The sequence below is a fragment of the Chiloscyllium punctatum genome, chromosome 3, assembly GCF_047496795.1.
Source record: "Chiloscyllium punctatum isolate Juve2018m chromosome 3, sChiPun1.3, whole genome shotgun sequence".
NCBI lineage: Eukaryota > Metazoa > Chordata > Chondrichthyes > Orectolobiformes > Hemiscylliidae > Chiloscyllium > Chiloscyllium punctatum.
In genome coordinates, this window is record NC_092741.1 from 91304355 (window position 1) to 91319073 (window position 14719).

General features: G+C 38.5%; 1 protein-coding gene across 26 annotated transcripts in view; it reads right to left on the reverse strand.

The window, feature by feature from the left end:
• The window catches only part of epb41l2 (erythrocyte membrane protein band 4.1 like 2), a 218351-nt gene that overhangs the window by 14823 nt on the left and 188809 nt on the right, over positions 1-14719 (reverse strand). For 4 of the 26 annotated variants that reach the window (XM_072556093.1, XM_072556102.1, XM_072556112.1 and 1 more), the window contains exons 13-19: positions 13588-14244; positions 11641-11676; positions 10362-10508; positions 8371-8538; positions 7356-7865; positions 6761-6889; positions 2425-2523 (exon numbers count right to left, since the gene is read on the reverse strand). In XM_072556093.1, coding sequence (XP_072412194.1) covers positions 2425-2523; positions 6761-6889; positions 7356-7865; positions 8371-8538; positions 10362-10508; positions 11641-11676; positions 13588-14244 — 1746 coding nt within the window. Of the gene's footprint in view, positions 1-2424; positions 2524-6760; positions 6890-7355; positions 7866-8021; positions 8076-8370; positions 8539-10361; positions 10509-11387; positions 11451-11640; positions 11677-13587; positions 14245-14719 lie in introns of all 26 variants that reach the window. The other 22 variants (XM_072556157.1, XM_072556166.1, XM_072556182.1 and 19 more) reach the window with 22 other exon arrangements.

Here is a 14719-nt window from a genome sequence, read left to right on the forward strand (position 1 = left end):
GGTTTTGGGGCCACTGATGTTTGCTATTTTTATAAATGGATGTAGGCGTAGAAGGATGGATTTGTAAATTTGCGGATTGACACAAAAGGTAGGCAGAGTTGTGGATAGTGCCGAATGATGTTATGGGTTACAGAGGGACATAGATAAGAGGCAGAGCTGGGCTGAGAAGTGGCAAATGGAGTTTAATGCGGAAAAATGTGAGGTAGCTAAATTCAGTGGTAGTAACAGGAATGCAGAGTACTGGGCTAATAGTAAAGTTAGTGGCAGTGTAGATGAACAGAGAGATCTCTGTGTCCAGGTGCATAAATCCCTGAAAATTGCCACCCAGGTTGATACTGTTGTTCAGAATGTATATGGTGTGTTGGCGTTTTTTTGGTGTGGGGGATTGAGTTTTGGAGCCACGAGGTCATGCTTCAGCTGTACAAGACACTGCTGAGGCCACAGCTGGAGTATTGCGTACAGTTCTGGACACCGCATTACAGGAAGGACGTGGAAGCTTTGAAAAGGGTTCAGAGGAGATTTACTATAGTGTTGCCTGGTATGGAAGGAAGGTCATATGAGGAAAGGCTGAGGAAACGGAGGCTGTTTTCGTTGGAGAGAAGATGATTGAGAGGTGACTTAATCAAGAGTATAAGATAATCAGAAGGTTAGATAGGGTGGACAGTGAGACCCTTTTTCCGAGGATAGTGAAGGCTAACATGAGGGGACATAGCTTTAAATTGAGGGGTAATAGTCTTAGGACAGATATCAGGGGTAGTTTCTTTACTCAGATTAGTAGGGCGTGGAACAGCCTGCCTGCAACAGTAGTAGACTCGCCAACGTTAAGGGAATTTAAATGGGCATTGGACATACATGTGGATAATAATGGAACTGTGTAGGTTAGATGGGCAGCAGATTCATTTCACAGGTCGACACAACATCAAGAGCTAAAGGGACATTACTGTTCTATGTTCTAACACCCCAGATCTACTTCACTACCATCTCTTAAATCCTCCAATGTTACTAAATCTTCTGCCCATTTATTTCATGATCGATATTAGATGAACAAAACTTTCCTCCAATTAAATACTGGAAAGACAGAAGCAATGTCTTTGATTCTCATACAACTGTTTCCGAGCTACTGACTTTTCCAGGAATGGTTTGAAGTTGGACCAGGCACTGGTGTCATATACTTGCTGCCAAACAGAGCGTTTTTTTAAGTTCGCTCATTGGATATGGGCATACCAAATTCCCATCTCTAATTGCCCTTGAGGTGGTGACAAGCTGCCTCCTTGAATCACTGAGTTCCAGGTGTCACAGATACACCTACAATTTTGTTCATGAAAGAATTCCAGGATTTTGACTCAGCACTGAAGGAACAGTAATATACTTCAAATCAGGATAGGGAGTGGCTTGCAGGTCATGGTTTTTCCAGGTACCTGCTGCTTTGTCCTTCTAGTTGGTAATAGTCATGGATTTGGAAGATACTGTAAGAAGCTTGGTGAATTTCTACAGTGCATCATCTAGACATGTACATAGCGGCTACTGAGCATCAGTGGAGGAGTGATTGAATGCTTATGGAGGTGACACCAAACAAGTGAGCTGCTTCATTCTAGATGGTGTCAAGCTCCTTTAGTGTGATTGCAGATACACTCATCCAGACATGTGGGAAATATTCAGTCACACTTCTGACTTGTGCTTTGTAGTTGGAGGACAGGCTTTGGGAAGTCAGGAGATGAGTTACTTCTTGCAGTTTTCCTATTTATTTTTTGAATTTCCTCCATCCCCCCGAAGAATTTGTAATTAAGAATCTGTACCTAGATACCTTTGTACCTAAGATGGCCCCATAAGCAGGGATTTGTAAACTTTTCACTGTGCTCATTTGAGTACATGTGACAATAAAGCTAATTCTAATTTTTATTCTATTCTACCCTCTCACCTGCTCTTGTAACTGCTCTTGTATCTACTCTATTTATATGGCTAGTTCAGTTCAGTTTCTGATCAATAGTAACCCCCTAGGATGCCAATAGCTAATAGATGTTGAAAAATTAAATAGGGGAACTTTAGAGAGCGAGATGCTTACTTTAGTGCTTAGTGTTTCAAATAATGTTGTTTTTAGGTTATTATAGTAAAAATATTAAATACACTAGAAATTCATAATAACAGACCTACTTTCTTTTAAATGTACAGTATTCAATGATAGGAATTCCAATTGATTATAATAGGAAGTGATAGTTCGCTAGTTGCAGTCAAAGTAAATCATTATAATTAAGCTGTAATGCTACGAACAACAGTAAAGGTTTTGTTAGCAAGATGAATAGGGATTTGGAAAGAAAAGAAGCTTAAATTCAATAGTAAATTTCAATGACAGCATGCAAACAGAACTGTACTTATTTAATTATCCAGGCCAAACTCTGACGTAATGGTCTACTACCGATTGCACACCTTGGTAATCTGGGTTGTCATTGTTGTACAAATAGATTCAGAAGTTATAGTCTGAGCACTCATCAGGACACCAGGATCATTGTCTCCACTGCCATCACCCTTAAAATACAACAAAATGAGGAAGTCCAATCAGTTTGGCCAGAAATAACAATATTGTGCTGTTGAATGTATAGAATACCCATCCTACATTAATAAGTCTGTTAAAGCAAATGCATTGTTTAAAAATATTCAATTGCTTAAATTTTATTTAAGCATCAGCACTAACACAAACACTTTAACATAATTGCTTGATGGAGCTAAACAATAACAGAAGTCATCAACTAACATTGTCTTCAAGCTATTAACATCTGATTCACCACCTGAATGTTGAGTAAATAAGTGACAATGCAGGGAGAGCCAATAATGGGTACAAATATTAATATATCAAGTGGTGTGTCCCTGATTTCTCAGGATACCAGATGAAAATTGACAAATGCAGCTGAAGTGTAGCATAAACTGAATATTATATCTATATTATAACTACTCCATCTCTAGAAAATAAGAATGCTTCAAATCTCACTCACTCAATTGCACATTTGATAGATTTAAAATACAGACTTACTGTGGCAGGGTACCTACCCACAATGAAAAGCATATAACAGTGCAGTATTGCGTGTTAAAATTCACTATACAACAAGAATTGATACAACTACAGAACAACCTCAATTATCCGAACGAGATGGACAGGGAATATTTTGCTCGGACAACTGATTGTTCGGATAACTGATCTGATCATAAACAAAGGAAGGATTTACGGGACCTTGAGATCTTGTCTGGATAATCCAAAATTTGGATAACCCAAGTTGTTCTGTATACAGGTGCAGTGTTTTAGGACATACATCGAAATTCTGAACGTCACTTTGAATTGAGGAGACACACGTCGACAAAGTGCAGCAACCTCTCAGCAAATATATCGGAGTATTTAACTGGAGATTAAATGACTGTCATTTTTAAAAATTCATTTGTGGGATATGGACATTGCTAGTTGACCAGCATTTATTACCTTGAGAACAGAAGTTAGTTGACCTTGAGAAGATAGTAGTGAGCTGCTTTATGAAAGAGTTAGAGAACTTATTTTTACCCAAATTTCTATCCAGCAGGATAGTTAAAAAGACTGGTGGGCAAAAGATCACCCATGTTCCTTCCATTGAGAAAGAATGAATATGTATCACCAGGGACAGTGATAGCAAAAAGCAGGAATCTAGCTTTAAAATACACTTAAAGATGTTGTCATGATTCTGAGATGCCGGTGTTGGACTGGGGTGTACACAGTTTAAACAGGTTTATTTGGAAGCTCTAGCTTTCGGAGCGCTGCTCCTTCATTAGGTGGTTATGGAGTATAAGATTGTAAGACACAGAATTCATAGCAAAAGTCTACAGTGTGATGCAACTGAAATTACATATTGAAAAAGACCTGGATTGTTTGTTAAGTCTCATCTTTTAGAATGACCATGTTGGTTTCTGTTCTTTCATGTGTAAATCCTAGAACTTTTTTTTAGAAGTTACATTCTCAAGTGTACTTTAACAATAGGTGCAGTGTCGGCTCAGATAATGCATTGAAGATGTGAGGTGCCCTGTCAAAGGCATCTTGAAACCCATTGTACAGGGGACCCCCAGCTTCTGTTGCGACACTACAGATTTCTTACAGAAACTCCGCACCTATGGACCAGTCGAACCGGGAACATTCTTTGTCACAATGTATGTTTCAGCACTCTACACCAGCATACCATACAATGACAGCATCGTGGCAACAGCCTCAGTACTCAACACCAACAACTGCCAATCGCCAAGCACTGTCCTACAACTCATCTGCTTTATCCTCAACCACACAATGTTTTCACCTTTGACAACCAGTCCTTTATCCAGATACATGGAACAGCCAAGGGAACCAAATTTGCACACCTATGTCAACATTTTCATGCACAGGTTCGAACAAGACTTCTCTACACAGGACCACCAACCAACACTACACACCAGGCACATTGATGACATTTTCTTCCTCTGGACCCATGGTGAGGAGTCACTGAAACAACTACACAGTGATATCAACAAGTTTCATCCCACCATCAAACTCACCATGGACTACTCTCTAGTATCTGTCTCATTCTTACACCTCCATCAAGGATGGGCACCTCAGCAGCTCACTCTACTGCAAACCCACAGATAACCTCACGATGCTACACTTTTCCAGCTTCCACCCAAAACATATTAAAACAGCCATCCCCTAAGGACAAGCCCTACGTATACACAGGATCTGATCAGATGAGGAGGAATGTGACAGGCATTTGGGAGTACTCAAGGATACCCTCATAAGAATGGGACATGATGTTCAACTCATCGACTGCCAGTTCCAACGTGCCACAGCGAGAAACCCTAATGACCTCCTCAGGATACAGACAGGTGCTGCAACCGACAGGTATCCTTCGTTGTCCAGTAATTTCTAGGAGCTGAAAAACTACACCATGTTCTTTGCAGCCTGCAACACATGATCACTGAGGATAAGCACCTCGCCAAGACCACGCCCACACCTCCACCTCTCACCTTTAAACAACCACCAAATCTCAAAGAGATCATTGCTTGCAGCAAACTATCCGGCTTTCAGGACAGCACTCTATAAGCCTGTCATGGCAGACATTGCAAGATGTGTCAGAGTGTTGACACGGATACCACTCAAATGCCCGTCACATTCCTCCTCTTCTGATCAGATCCTGTGTATACGTAGGGCTTGTCCTTAGGGGATGGCTGGTTTAATATGCTTCGGATGGAAGCTGAAGACGTGTAGCATCATGAGGTTTGCCTTACAATGAGGTGCTGAGGTGCACCTCCTTGACGGAGGTCCAAGAATGAGACAGATACTAGAGAGAGTATTCCATGGTGAGTTTGATGGTGGGATGAAACTTGTTGATATCACTGTGTAGTTGTTGCAGTGACTCCTCACCATGGGTCCAGCGGAAGAAAATGTCATCAATGTGCCTGGTGTGTAGTGTTGGTTGGTGGTCTTGTGTAGAGAAGTCTGGTTCGAACCTGTGCATGAAAATGTTGACATAGGTGTGCAAATTTGGTCCCCTTGGCTGTTCCATGTATCCGGATGAAGAACTGGTTGTCAAAGGTGAAAACATTGTGGTCGAGGACACCATCCACCATGTGCACAGCAGATACTCGTGTCTCTGCTAACATTGTCTATCTTATACATTACAGGCAAGGATGCCCTGAGGCATGGTATATTGGCGAGACTGAGCTGTGTCTACAGCAATGGATGAATGGACACTGCACAACAATCACCAGACAGGAGTGTTCCCTCCCAGTCGGACAGCACTTCAGTGGTCCTGGACCTTTGACCTCAGAGCTTTGGGTGACCATCTGCCAAGGTGGACTTCGGGACAGGCAACAATGCAAAGTGGCCAAGCAGAGGCTGATAGCCAAGTTTGGTACCCATGGTGATAGCATCAACCGGAACCTTGGGTTCATGTCATACTATAGGTGACCCCACTGCACTACATACTCACACACTCCTACAGACCCATATACTCACGCAGACCCTCTCTCATACACACCCACACTCACACCCCCTCTCAAAGGCTCATACCTCCACTGTCAACATACACAAATATGCGCGCGCGGGGTGAATTTGTACTTGCAGAATTATGTTTTAGTTTGCTCAAAAACTGCATGAATCCATGCAAGATTCTGTAAATTCGATTTTTTAGAAATAGAATCAGTCTGAACATTGGGACACAGCCTCACACAGGGCACCTCACACCTTCAATGTATTATCTGAGTTGACATGGCACCTCTTAAAGTTCACTTGAGAAAGTGACTTTAAAAAAGTTCTGGGATTTACATAAGAACAAATTGAAACCAACAGTCATTCTAAAAGAGGAGAGACTTAACAAGCAATCCAGGTTTTTTTTCAATATATCATTTCAGTTGCATCACACTGTAAGCTTTTGCTGTAAATTCTGCATCTTCCAATCTTACACTCCACAACCACCTGATGAAGGAGCAGCGCTCCGAAAGCTAGTGCTTCCAAATAAACCTGTTGGACTATAGCCAAGTGTGTGATTTTTAACTTTAAAAATGTACAATAGTGATAAATTTTAAATTACAATTTTTCAAAATGCTGTAGGTTAACAGAACAGTTTTACAACTTTAAAAATTGTGGAGGAAAGATTTGGAAAATAATAAGTACATAAAGTGCCACTTACAATTTACATAGTATACAAATATTGCATTCCTCACTGTATGGTAATAATGATAAATGAAACTTCATTGCTTTGTTAGGAAGATTAGGGTCTACCTGGGCAGCTTCATATGTAATAGTTTTAGTCTCTGTTTGAACAATTGGAACTTCTTTCGTTGCAATTTCAGTCTTGTCAGGGCTCACTGCATCAGAGATTGTGACCATTTCTGTCTTTACCACAGGAGGCTATTAATAAAAAAGTTAAATAAGTAAAAACCATGCATAAACTGAGAATAAGTTAAAAACAGATTTTACTGAAAACCCATAGCAAGAATAAAGTGAAATTAAAAGAATGGAAAATATTCAAACCAGAAGTGGGCTAATGGAAAAATTAAAAACATTTATTTTCAAACAGACAGCATGACACTAGGACACAAACATTAAACTAAAGTAAATACAACTTCACAAAAATAATTTAGTGGCTGCTCAGACCTCCAATGCAAGCAAGGCAGCCAGAAACCAAGACTGAAGCAGGCAGAGGGTCGGCTGATAACTATTTCTGTCCATTTTGCAGAAGAGAAAAAACTTGTTGAATCTAAGTGAATGGAGGTTGCTCCAGAAAACCATAACAGACCAAGAGAGAGGCTTTATACACTGGAGAGGACTCCACACATGAACGTTTACTTCTAACTCAAATGCTGCGAACATTTACCTCTGAGCAACACACAACTTCTGGCACAGCATCACTATCAACATAGGAAACATCTCCATTTAGTTTGGGTCTTGTGTCTTCTTGCTTTTGCTTTGCTTCCTGAAGCTCTCCATTCTGCATTTCTTGCAAACTTTCTTCCGGGACATCCTGCATTTTATGTACCATAGGAAAACGTACTTTGTCAAATTCTGTTACCGAAACCTTGGACTCCATTCCTACTGTAGTAAGTGTCTTAAATTCATTTTTTTCTCTCTTTACATTTTCTCCTTCCTTGATCTGTGGGTGGTACTCTGCCTCTTCCTCACTCTCACTATGGCTATCGGAGGATGAGGCATGACCCTCTTTTGATGACACTTTAGAGGCGGGTACAACTGTGCTGTTTTCAACAGCTTTTTCAAGTTTTACTTTTGAATGGCTGGGTGCTCTCTTTACCTCTTCAATCACTATTGTTTCTTCCACTACAACCTCTGCCTGCTCCTCCGTCTCGGATTTCTGTTTCTCATCTGAACTCTACATAAGGAAATGAATGCAAAAAATAAAGGATGAGGCAAGAAGCATGAAATACAACCATGCAAACTTAAAAGGATGATCACTGAAACCAAGACAATAAATGATTAGTGATGTTACAGTGGCTATGCGCTGGTGGAATTACTTAATAAAAACCACCTTGCCATTATTTCCGGCCCCTGCTGGAAACCTTTCTGCTCTTGAAGCATGATCCTGGAGGACAGTAAGCAGTCACAACAACATAGAATGAGTAGTCTTTACCAATAATTGATGGGAAGAAATCAACTATGAGAGATTAAAAAGTACTCCCCACATGTAAATATATATAGAATGCAGAACTGTGAAAAATTACCATACAGCTACACACAACATGAAAGCAGAGCAATTGGTTTTTAAAAATTCAACAGGATGTACAAATAATGACCGGAACAAAACACAAAATTCATAGCAACGTCGGACATACTGTGACTTTTAAAACTACCGATCATAAATTCCATTCTAAAAGCACCTCAGACAACTGCTTGGAGCATATGAGAGAAACAGATTCAGCAGCAGCTTTTTCTTTGAACCCATCACCCTCTGATGCCTGAGAAATAGCAGACGAGAAGGAAGTCATCAAGCCTGGTGAGAAGCTCTCTTTACTAAGTAAAAGCGATGTTATCTCCTCTTCTAAGCTCTACGCAGTTAGAAAATTGAGAATAAAGATTAACAAAGATAACAAAGTCTTACAGAAGAAAAAAAAGAGACAGAAGTTACATCATATCACGCATCTATATATTATTGGTTGTAAGTAACAAAACATGCAGTATTTTTACAGCATATTCAAACACCATATCTTCATATCCATGCACTCGACTAAACATAACAAGCAAACAGGTTTTAAGGCAATATGACTGTACATCTCAAACATATTTTCAAAATAGCAAGCTCTCAATCCACATAATAGAATTTCAGAATTATAAACATGTGGTATTTTGATGTTCAAAGCCTCAGAGTTTAGAGAATTATTAACTTCACTTAACTTCACTTAACACCAGTGTTCCCAGAGGTGTGTTGAAAATGCCTCTGACTGGAAGCGTTAGAAAATTATAAGTTGACAATTTTGTGAAGGAATGCACAACTCAAAACACAAATCTACAAACATACCCCAATAAACAATTTTTGCACCAAATCATTATCATTGCTAAGCTAAAGATTCTATCTATTGGTGTGAACAAATGTCAGAAACTGGCCAGAGCAAGATTGTTCCAAAGCAACAACACCATAGAGGTGGAAAAGGAGAAATTAAAGTCAATCATTAAAAAAAATCAGAACCAAACTGCAGCAAAAAATAAAATGGTTTATGGGGACTCAAAACTAATGAAACAATTTTAAGAATTGCTTATTGGACCTGGATTGTGTGCTATGAGAGCAAAATATCCTTTTGATCTGGAATTTGAAGGTTAAATCTCACCCATAAAGAGGCCCAACCACACTGATGGTATGAATAATTTTACAAAATTATAATTAATTCTTAGTCAGCTTCACTCCTAATTTGACAATGATAATACTAGAGAAACCATAAGGACAGTTAGTGTGGGGGAGAAAGGAAGCAGCATGCAAGTGTGGCACAGGGTATTGATACAAGGCTGAAACAGGAGAGAGGGAGAATTTCATTTTGTAGCTGAATGCGACTCCTGAATTGGCAGTTGCTTAGTTACAATAGTTAATCAAAGGAGAAATGCTTTATTTTCAAACACTAACCACCCTTCGTCTTCGATGAGAACAAAATGCTTTTCAACTTTAGCAATGGAAACAGACATAAATAGTGCATCACCAGAAGAAAGGATTGTCATAGTGACAGATCAAAGATTTACAAGAAGAAACACAAATGTACACATCTTACAGGAGACATGATAGCACTGGGATGGAAAAATTCTTACATGCATCATTGTGTACAACAAATAATTGGCATGGAGTTGCTGCTAGAGGTAGAATTGGCAAATTCTCCTAAATTGCACATGACATTACATCAGTTTGCCCGTGGTGAAACTATGGTCAGGTTTCCTACAGTTGCTAGCATAACCCAAACTGGAAACCTCTCATTCCTGTAATTGAGAAAGATAAATCCTGTACAATATTTGATCTCATTATTCTTTTGACAATGCTTCCAAGTTAAGTTGTAAATTAAACGTATGAATGTTAAATTGTAAAGGAGTTCTTACTGCATGTTCTTTAAAATTAGTTATTGTGAATAAAAGTGGTGGGCTTGAAATAATAATTTAGATTTCAACATAGAGAAATGCAATTATGTAATAGGAAGAATAAATTAGGAATGATTGGTAGGTTGCCAACATCATAATTTGTTAATACACTCAAACACAAAGGTGCTAATCCAAACTAGCATTGTAAATAGTTTTCTAATATATATGAAAGCATTACAAGCTGCACAAACACAAACATCCATCATGTTGGATTAAGCTTTCAATTTTATCCTCAGATTCTGCTACTGACACATACCCCTTCTGTTTGCAGTGATAAGGGTTTGGTTAGTCGATTTTCCCATTCATTTGGACGCGGTTCAGGTGTGGATTCCATGAAACTGCGTTTTAGCTCGCTAATGCTAGCTTGATGTTTCAATAGATCCTCCTGCGTCTTATCAAGGTCCTAATTTCCGCATATGTACACAATTAGAATGAGACACAACGGATTAGAACTAAATTAGTCAAAAAAATGAATAATACACAGGAATGCCTAGGCTCACTGAAAATCTGTTCTTTACTGATTGAAGAAAAGTGGCTTGTTTAGTTTTTGTAAACCATAATTGCTTAGAACTCACTTAAATAAGTATTACCAGATATTACTTGCCTAGTGATGCCTATTTACTAATAGTACAACTTAGATGTTGCATTAAACACATTAGCAATTTGGAATGTGAAATATTAATTTCAGTGACAAAAATAACTTCAGATGCATCTTTGCCTAAAGAAGAATCATGATTGACAGAATTAGGTCTCTTTCACTTGCTGTAAATTTTAGGAACTGTGCTAAAAACAAAGATGATATAAGCTTTAGAAAAAGAACAAAAGTAAATGACAGTTCCTTTCAAGATTTAACATTAGATATTCAGTGAGGCAAGGCATATGTAATTGCACACTTAGTGTGAAACCCTGCAGAGGTCTGTTTGATTTTAGTACAGATTATACATATTTCTTAATAAAATCTCAAAATTATATCTGAATATCAGTTAGCTCAGTTACTAGTCTGCAGTGATCCTGGTTAGTAAATGTGCTCATTCGTCTTGAAGTAACTGCAGCAAAAATACTTTGGGTTCTACTTGGTATGTGGTTGATACTGCATGCTAATATACCAAGCTAAATCAATCACAGCACAGATTTTGAAAAATACAACTTTGGGATGTGAAGCGTGCATTCTGCTTTGCACTCTCATGCATCACATGCAAGATCCATTACAACAGGCGGCTAGTGAAAGGAATCATCCAGTGCAAATCATCAGCCCATCTATATACTTGGATTTTATACAAACCTCCAACATTAAATTGCTATGTCTGATATAAATATTTTCTCCTTCTATGCTCAATGATTTATTCTGTAAAATTGAGAGAAAGAAAACGGGAAGAAAATTCCAACATAAAAATCTCACATGGGACATGCAGACACTAAAACAAAAAAAAAATCAAAAGAATGGAGAACGCATACCACAACACCCCATATGACATCTTAGAGCACTAAAACCTAATAGCCAAAATGGAAAAGAATGCAATTTAAGTTGAATCAACCTTTTGCGGCTGCATTTTTTCTTCTTGTTGCTCCAACTGAATGTATTCAGCAAATTGCAAAAGAAAATATTAATTATTTCTTTGCTTTTAAAAAACTAATCAATGAGAAAAAGCAACGATATGCAACAAATAATATCTCAACCACAATTCTCATACTGCAGCTATGTCTGTACTTCCAGTATATTTTTGCCCTACTCCACTTTAACTTTCCACAATTGTTCTTTGAAAATTTTCAAAATTTCAGTGCTACATTAACAGGGCTAGAACAGTTAGAAATTTCAGACATTTAGATATGCCGTCTACAAATTTGCATTAATTAATTGCATGATTTATTAAACATACTATTTCTATTGGTTTATCATTTTATGCTCGAGTTTTGGGAAACTTAAGCTATGCACTGTTTTCCCAGCCCTCTGGTGTGAGCTTCGTGTGATGAAGGATCAGGGTGGAAGGCCAGGGACACGCGCAACACAGGTCTGGCTCCCTAATGCACTCCTGTTGTTGAGGAACCTTCCTGTTGCAACCTGGGAAGTGCAATGCAGCCTGACGCTCAGAGGCAGACAACTTATACAGTTAAGACCTCAAACTGCAATTAATTGATCAAATCATCTTTCTGGAGAAGTAACAACCATTTTTTCCTCACCTGAATTAAGTATGTTATCGCTTTTACTGGCACCTGCATTTTAAGGAGTCTTCACAATTGTCAACATCTGGTCCTCCACCTTGTTGCGGTATTGGAACCATGCATGGACACAGCCTACTACCCGTCTACAGGAAGACTATGACATAGGTCCTACAACCAACAAGTGCCAGCACATACCAGACTTGAAAGACCCTACGAAAGAAGAAATTTCACTTCACTTCCATAAGGAGGGGAAATCACTTACTTTTAATCTGCTTTTTCCAGTTCTGAGGGAAATACCCTCTCAGTATCTAAGCTGTCAAGTTTACTCAGAATCTTACATTAAGATCCCCTTTTAATCTTCTGAACTCTAATGAGTTTACCTTTCCTCAAAATGCAACTTCTTCATCCTGGAAGTCAGCCCAGTGAACCATTTTAATTACAAACATATGCTTCTGAAGCAGAGACCAAATCTTTATACAGTACTTCAGATGTGGTTTGCCCAATGCCTTTTACAATTATTAGTTAAAAGCATTCCTTTTTGACAACGATATATACATTCAATTTTTTTTGCTGGGAAAATGAGGACCAAGGGAATTTATGTTTGAAAGCAGTTCCTTGTGATGTCACTTTGCCTAGATACAGATATGCAACATTTTCCCACCTCTGTCATGTCTTCAGTAGGACTAAGAGGGATCCTAAACACTTACTTTCATCCATTTTGTTGCTGTGTTTCAAATGAGCAACCAAATTGTCAGAATTGAGTGGAGAAGAGAGGAAGGATTTTGGGACAATGGGAAGTAATTTTATCGAATGCCCTGATTACCAGCACAAATTTATCTGTTTTGTAGTGGAATAGTGCCACCTGCCTTGCAGCTGCTGCAAAATAATTTCTTGAGAAAGTAAAATACTGTACTCGGAAAAGAAAGCTTTTGTATTAAATTTCATTTTTTTTTAAAAACGACAGACCATGAAATTTTAGTAACTCAAATACATCTATTCAAGTTCAGTTTGAGTGTAATAAAATGGAAACTAACTGCAAATTACATGGCAGCGTCATTGAACATCTTTGTTTCTAAATTTGTCAGAAGCATGCTACAATACACGTGCATGTCCAGATAGTTCAAGATTGAAACAGAAGTTTGGAATCATTAGAGTAGATAGAATAGGCTGGAGGTTCAGACGAGTAGGTCAAGATTCAACATTGGTCAAAATATTCAGTCCTGGTTTCTGCCAAAAAGATCATTTTTAATTTATTTTAAACTATCCACCCAAAAAAAAAATCTATTTTCAAATGCCACACATTTAGCGACAAATTTACACACCTCCTCTTCCTCTGCTTTCTCATTCAGGTCATTGTCATAAGAGGCGTATAATGTTGTCGCCTTAGGCTCCAGGTAGCAGAGAGACAGAGCAAGAGGAAGGGAAAGGGTGAGTGAGAAAGGGACAGACTGGGATGCAGACAAAAGCAACACAAAGATAATGATGATAGATGGAATGAGTGACGGAGACGTAATAGGAATGTACTTTTGAAAGCTTGGTGGAATTAAAGCTGAACAGTCATCAGGAAGGCTGGGAAAGCTTATATATCCATCCTCATCAAGCAACGAAGGTAATTTGGGAGGAAAACACTTGTAAAGATTTAAAAATGCGAACGTCAATGTCTTTCTTCCAGGATTAGAGCCAATTTCTATTTCCTTCAGATCCTGTTGTACAAAATGATTACATTGAACAGTTGTGGTCAATACAGGATCAGGTTGAAGAGGCTTAGTTAATAATGCTGCTTCGTGCTCTGGAATCGTTACATGTGGACTAGGATCGGAAGAAAGAGTTTCAAACACACATTCTTTGTCTAATTCACCAGCTGAAAAAGCACTATCCTCTGAAATATCAGAGAGAAAATCTGTCTCAGGAATAGGAAAGAGACTTAGAGAGGGAGAATAACTGGAACAGGTAGGAGATGGGGGATGTGTGTTATGGAACTAAATTAAACCCAGTCGACACATGTTTATGTAGCAGAAAGTATAGAGAGAATAGAAGGAAATAAAAAAGAAAAGAGAAACAATATTAGTCAGAAAGTCACTCCAGATGTGCCACAAATTCAAACAAATGGATGCAGACAACTTTAGCTCTTGCAAGATGGATAGGGAAAACACAACAAGGAAGAACAAGCAAACACCGTACATCTTTTGCATAATGATTACTAAACTCCAGCTTGGTTACTACCCAGTTTTCTCCTTTTATAATTTTCCTTTTTACTTATTCAAAGGATGTGGACTTTGCTGGTTGAACCAGCCTTTAATTGCTTGATCCTAAATGCCTTGAAATTCAAAACACGGGAAAATTGTTCATCAATAGTAAAATTGCGCAGTTTTCTTTCTACAAATAGCCTAGCTACATTTTATAAGACATGGCCCTTTGCATTCCTTTATTTTGTGTTAACCTTAGCTATTAAGA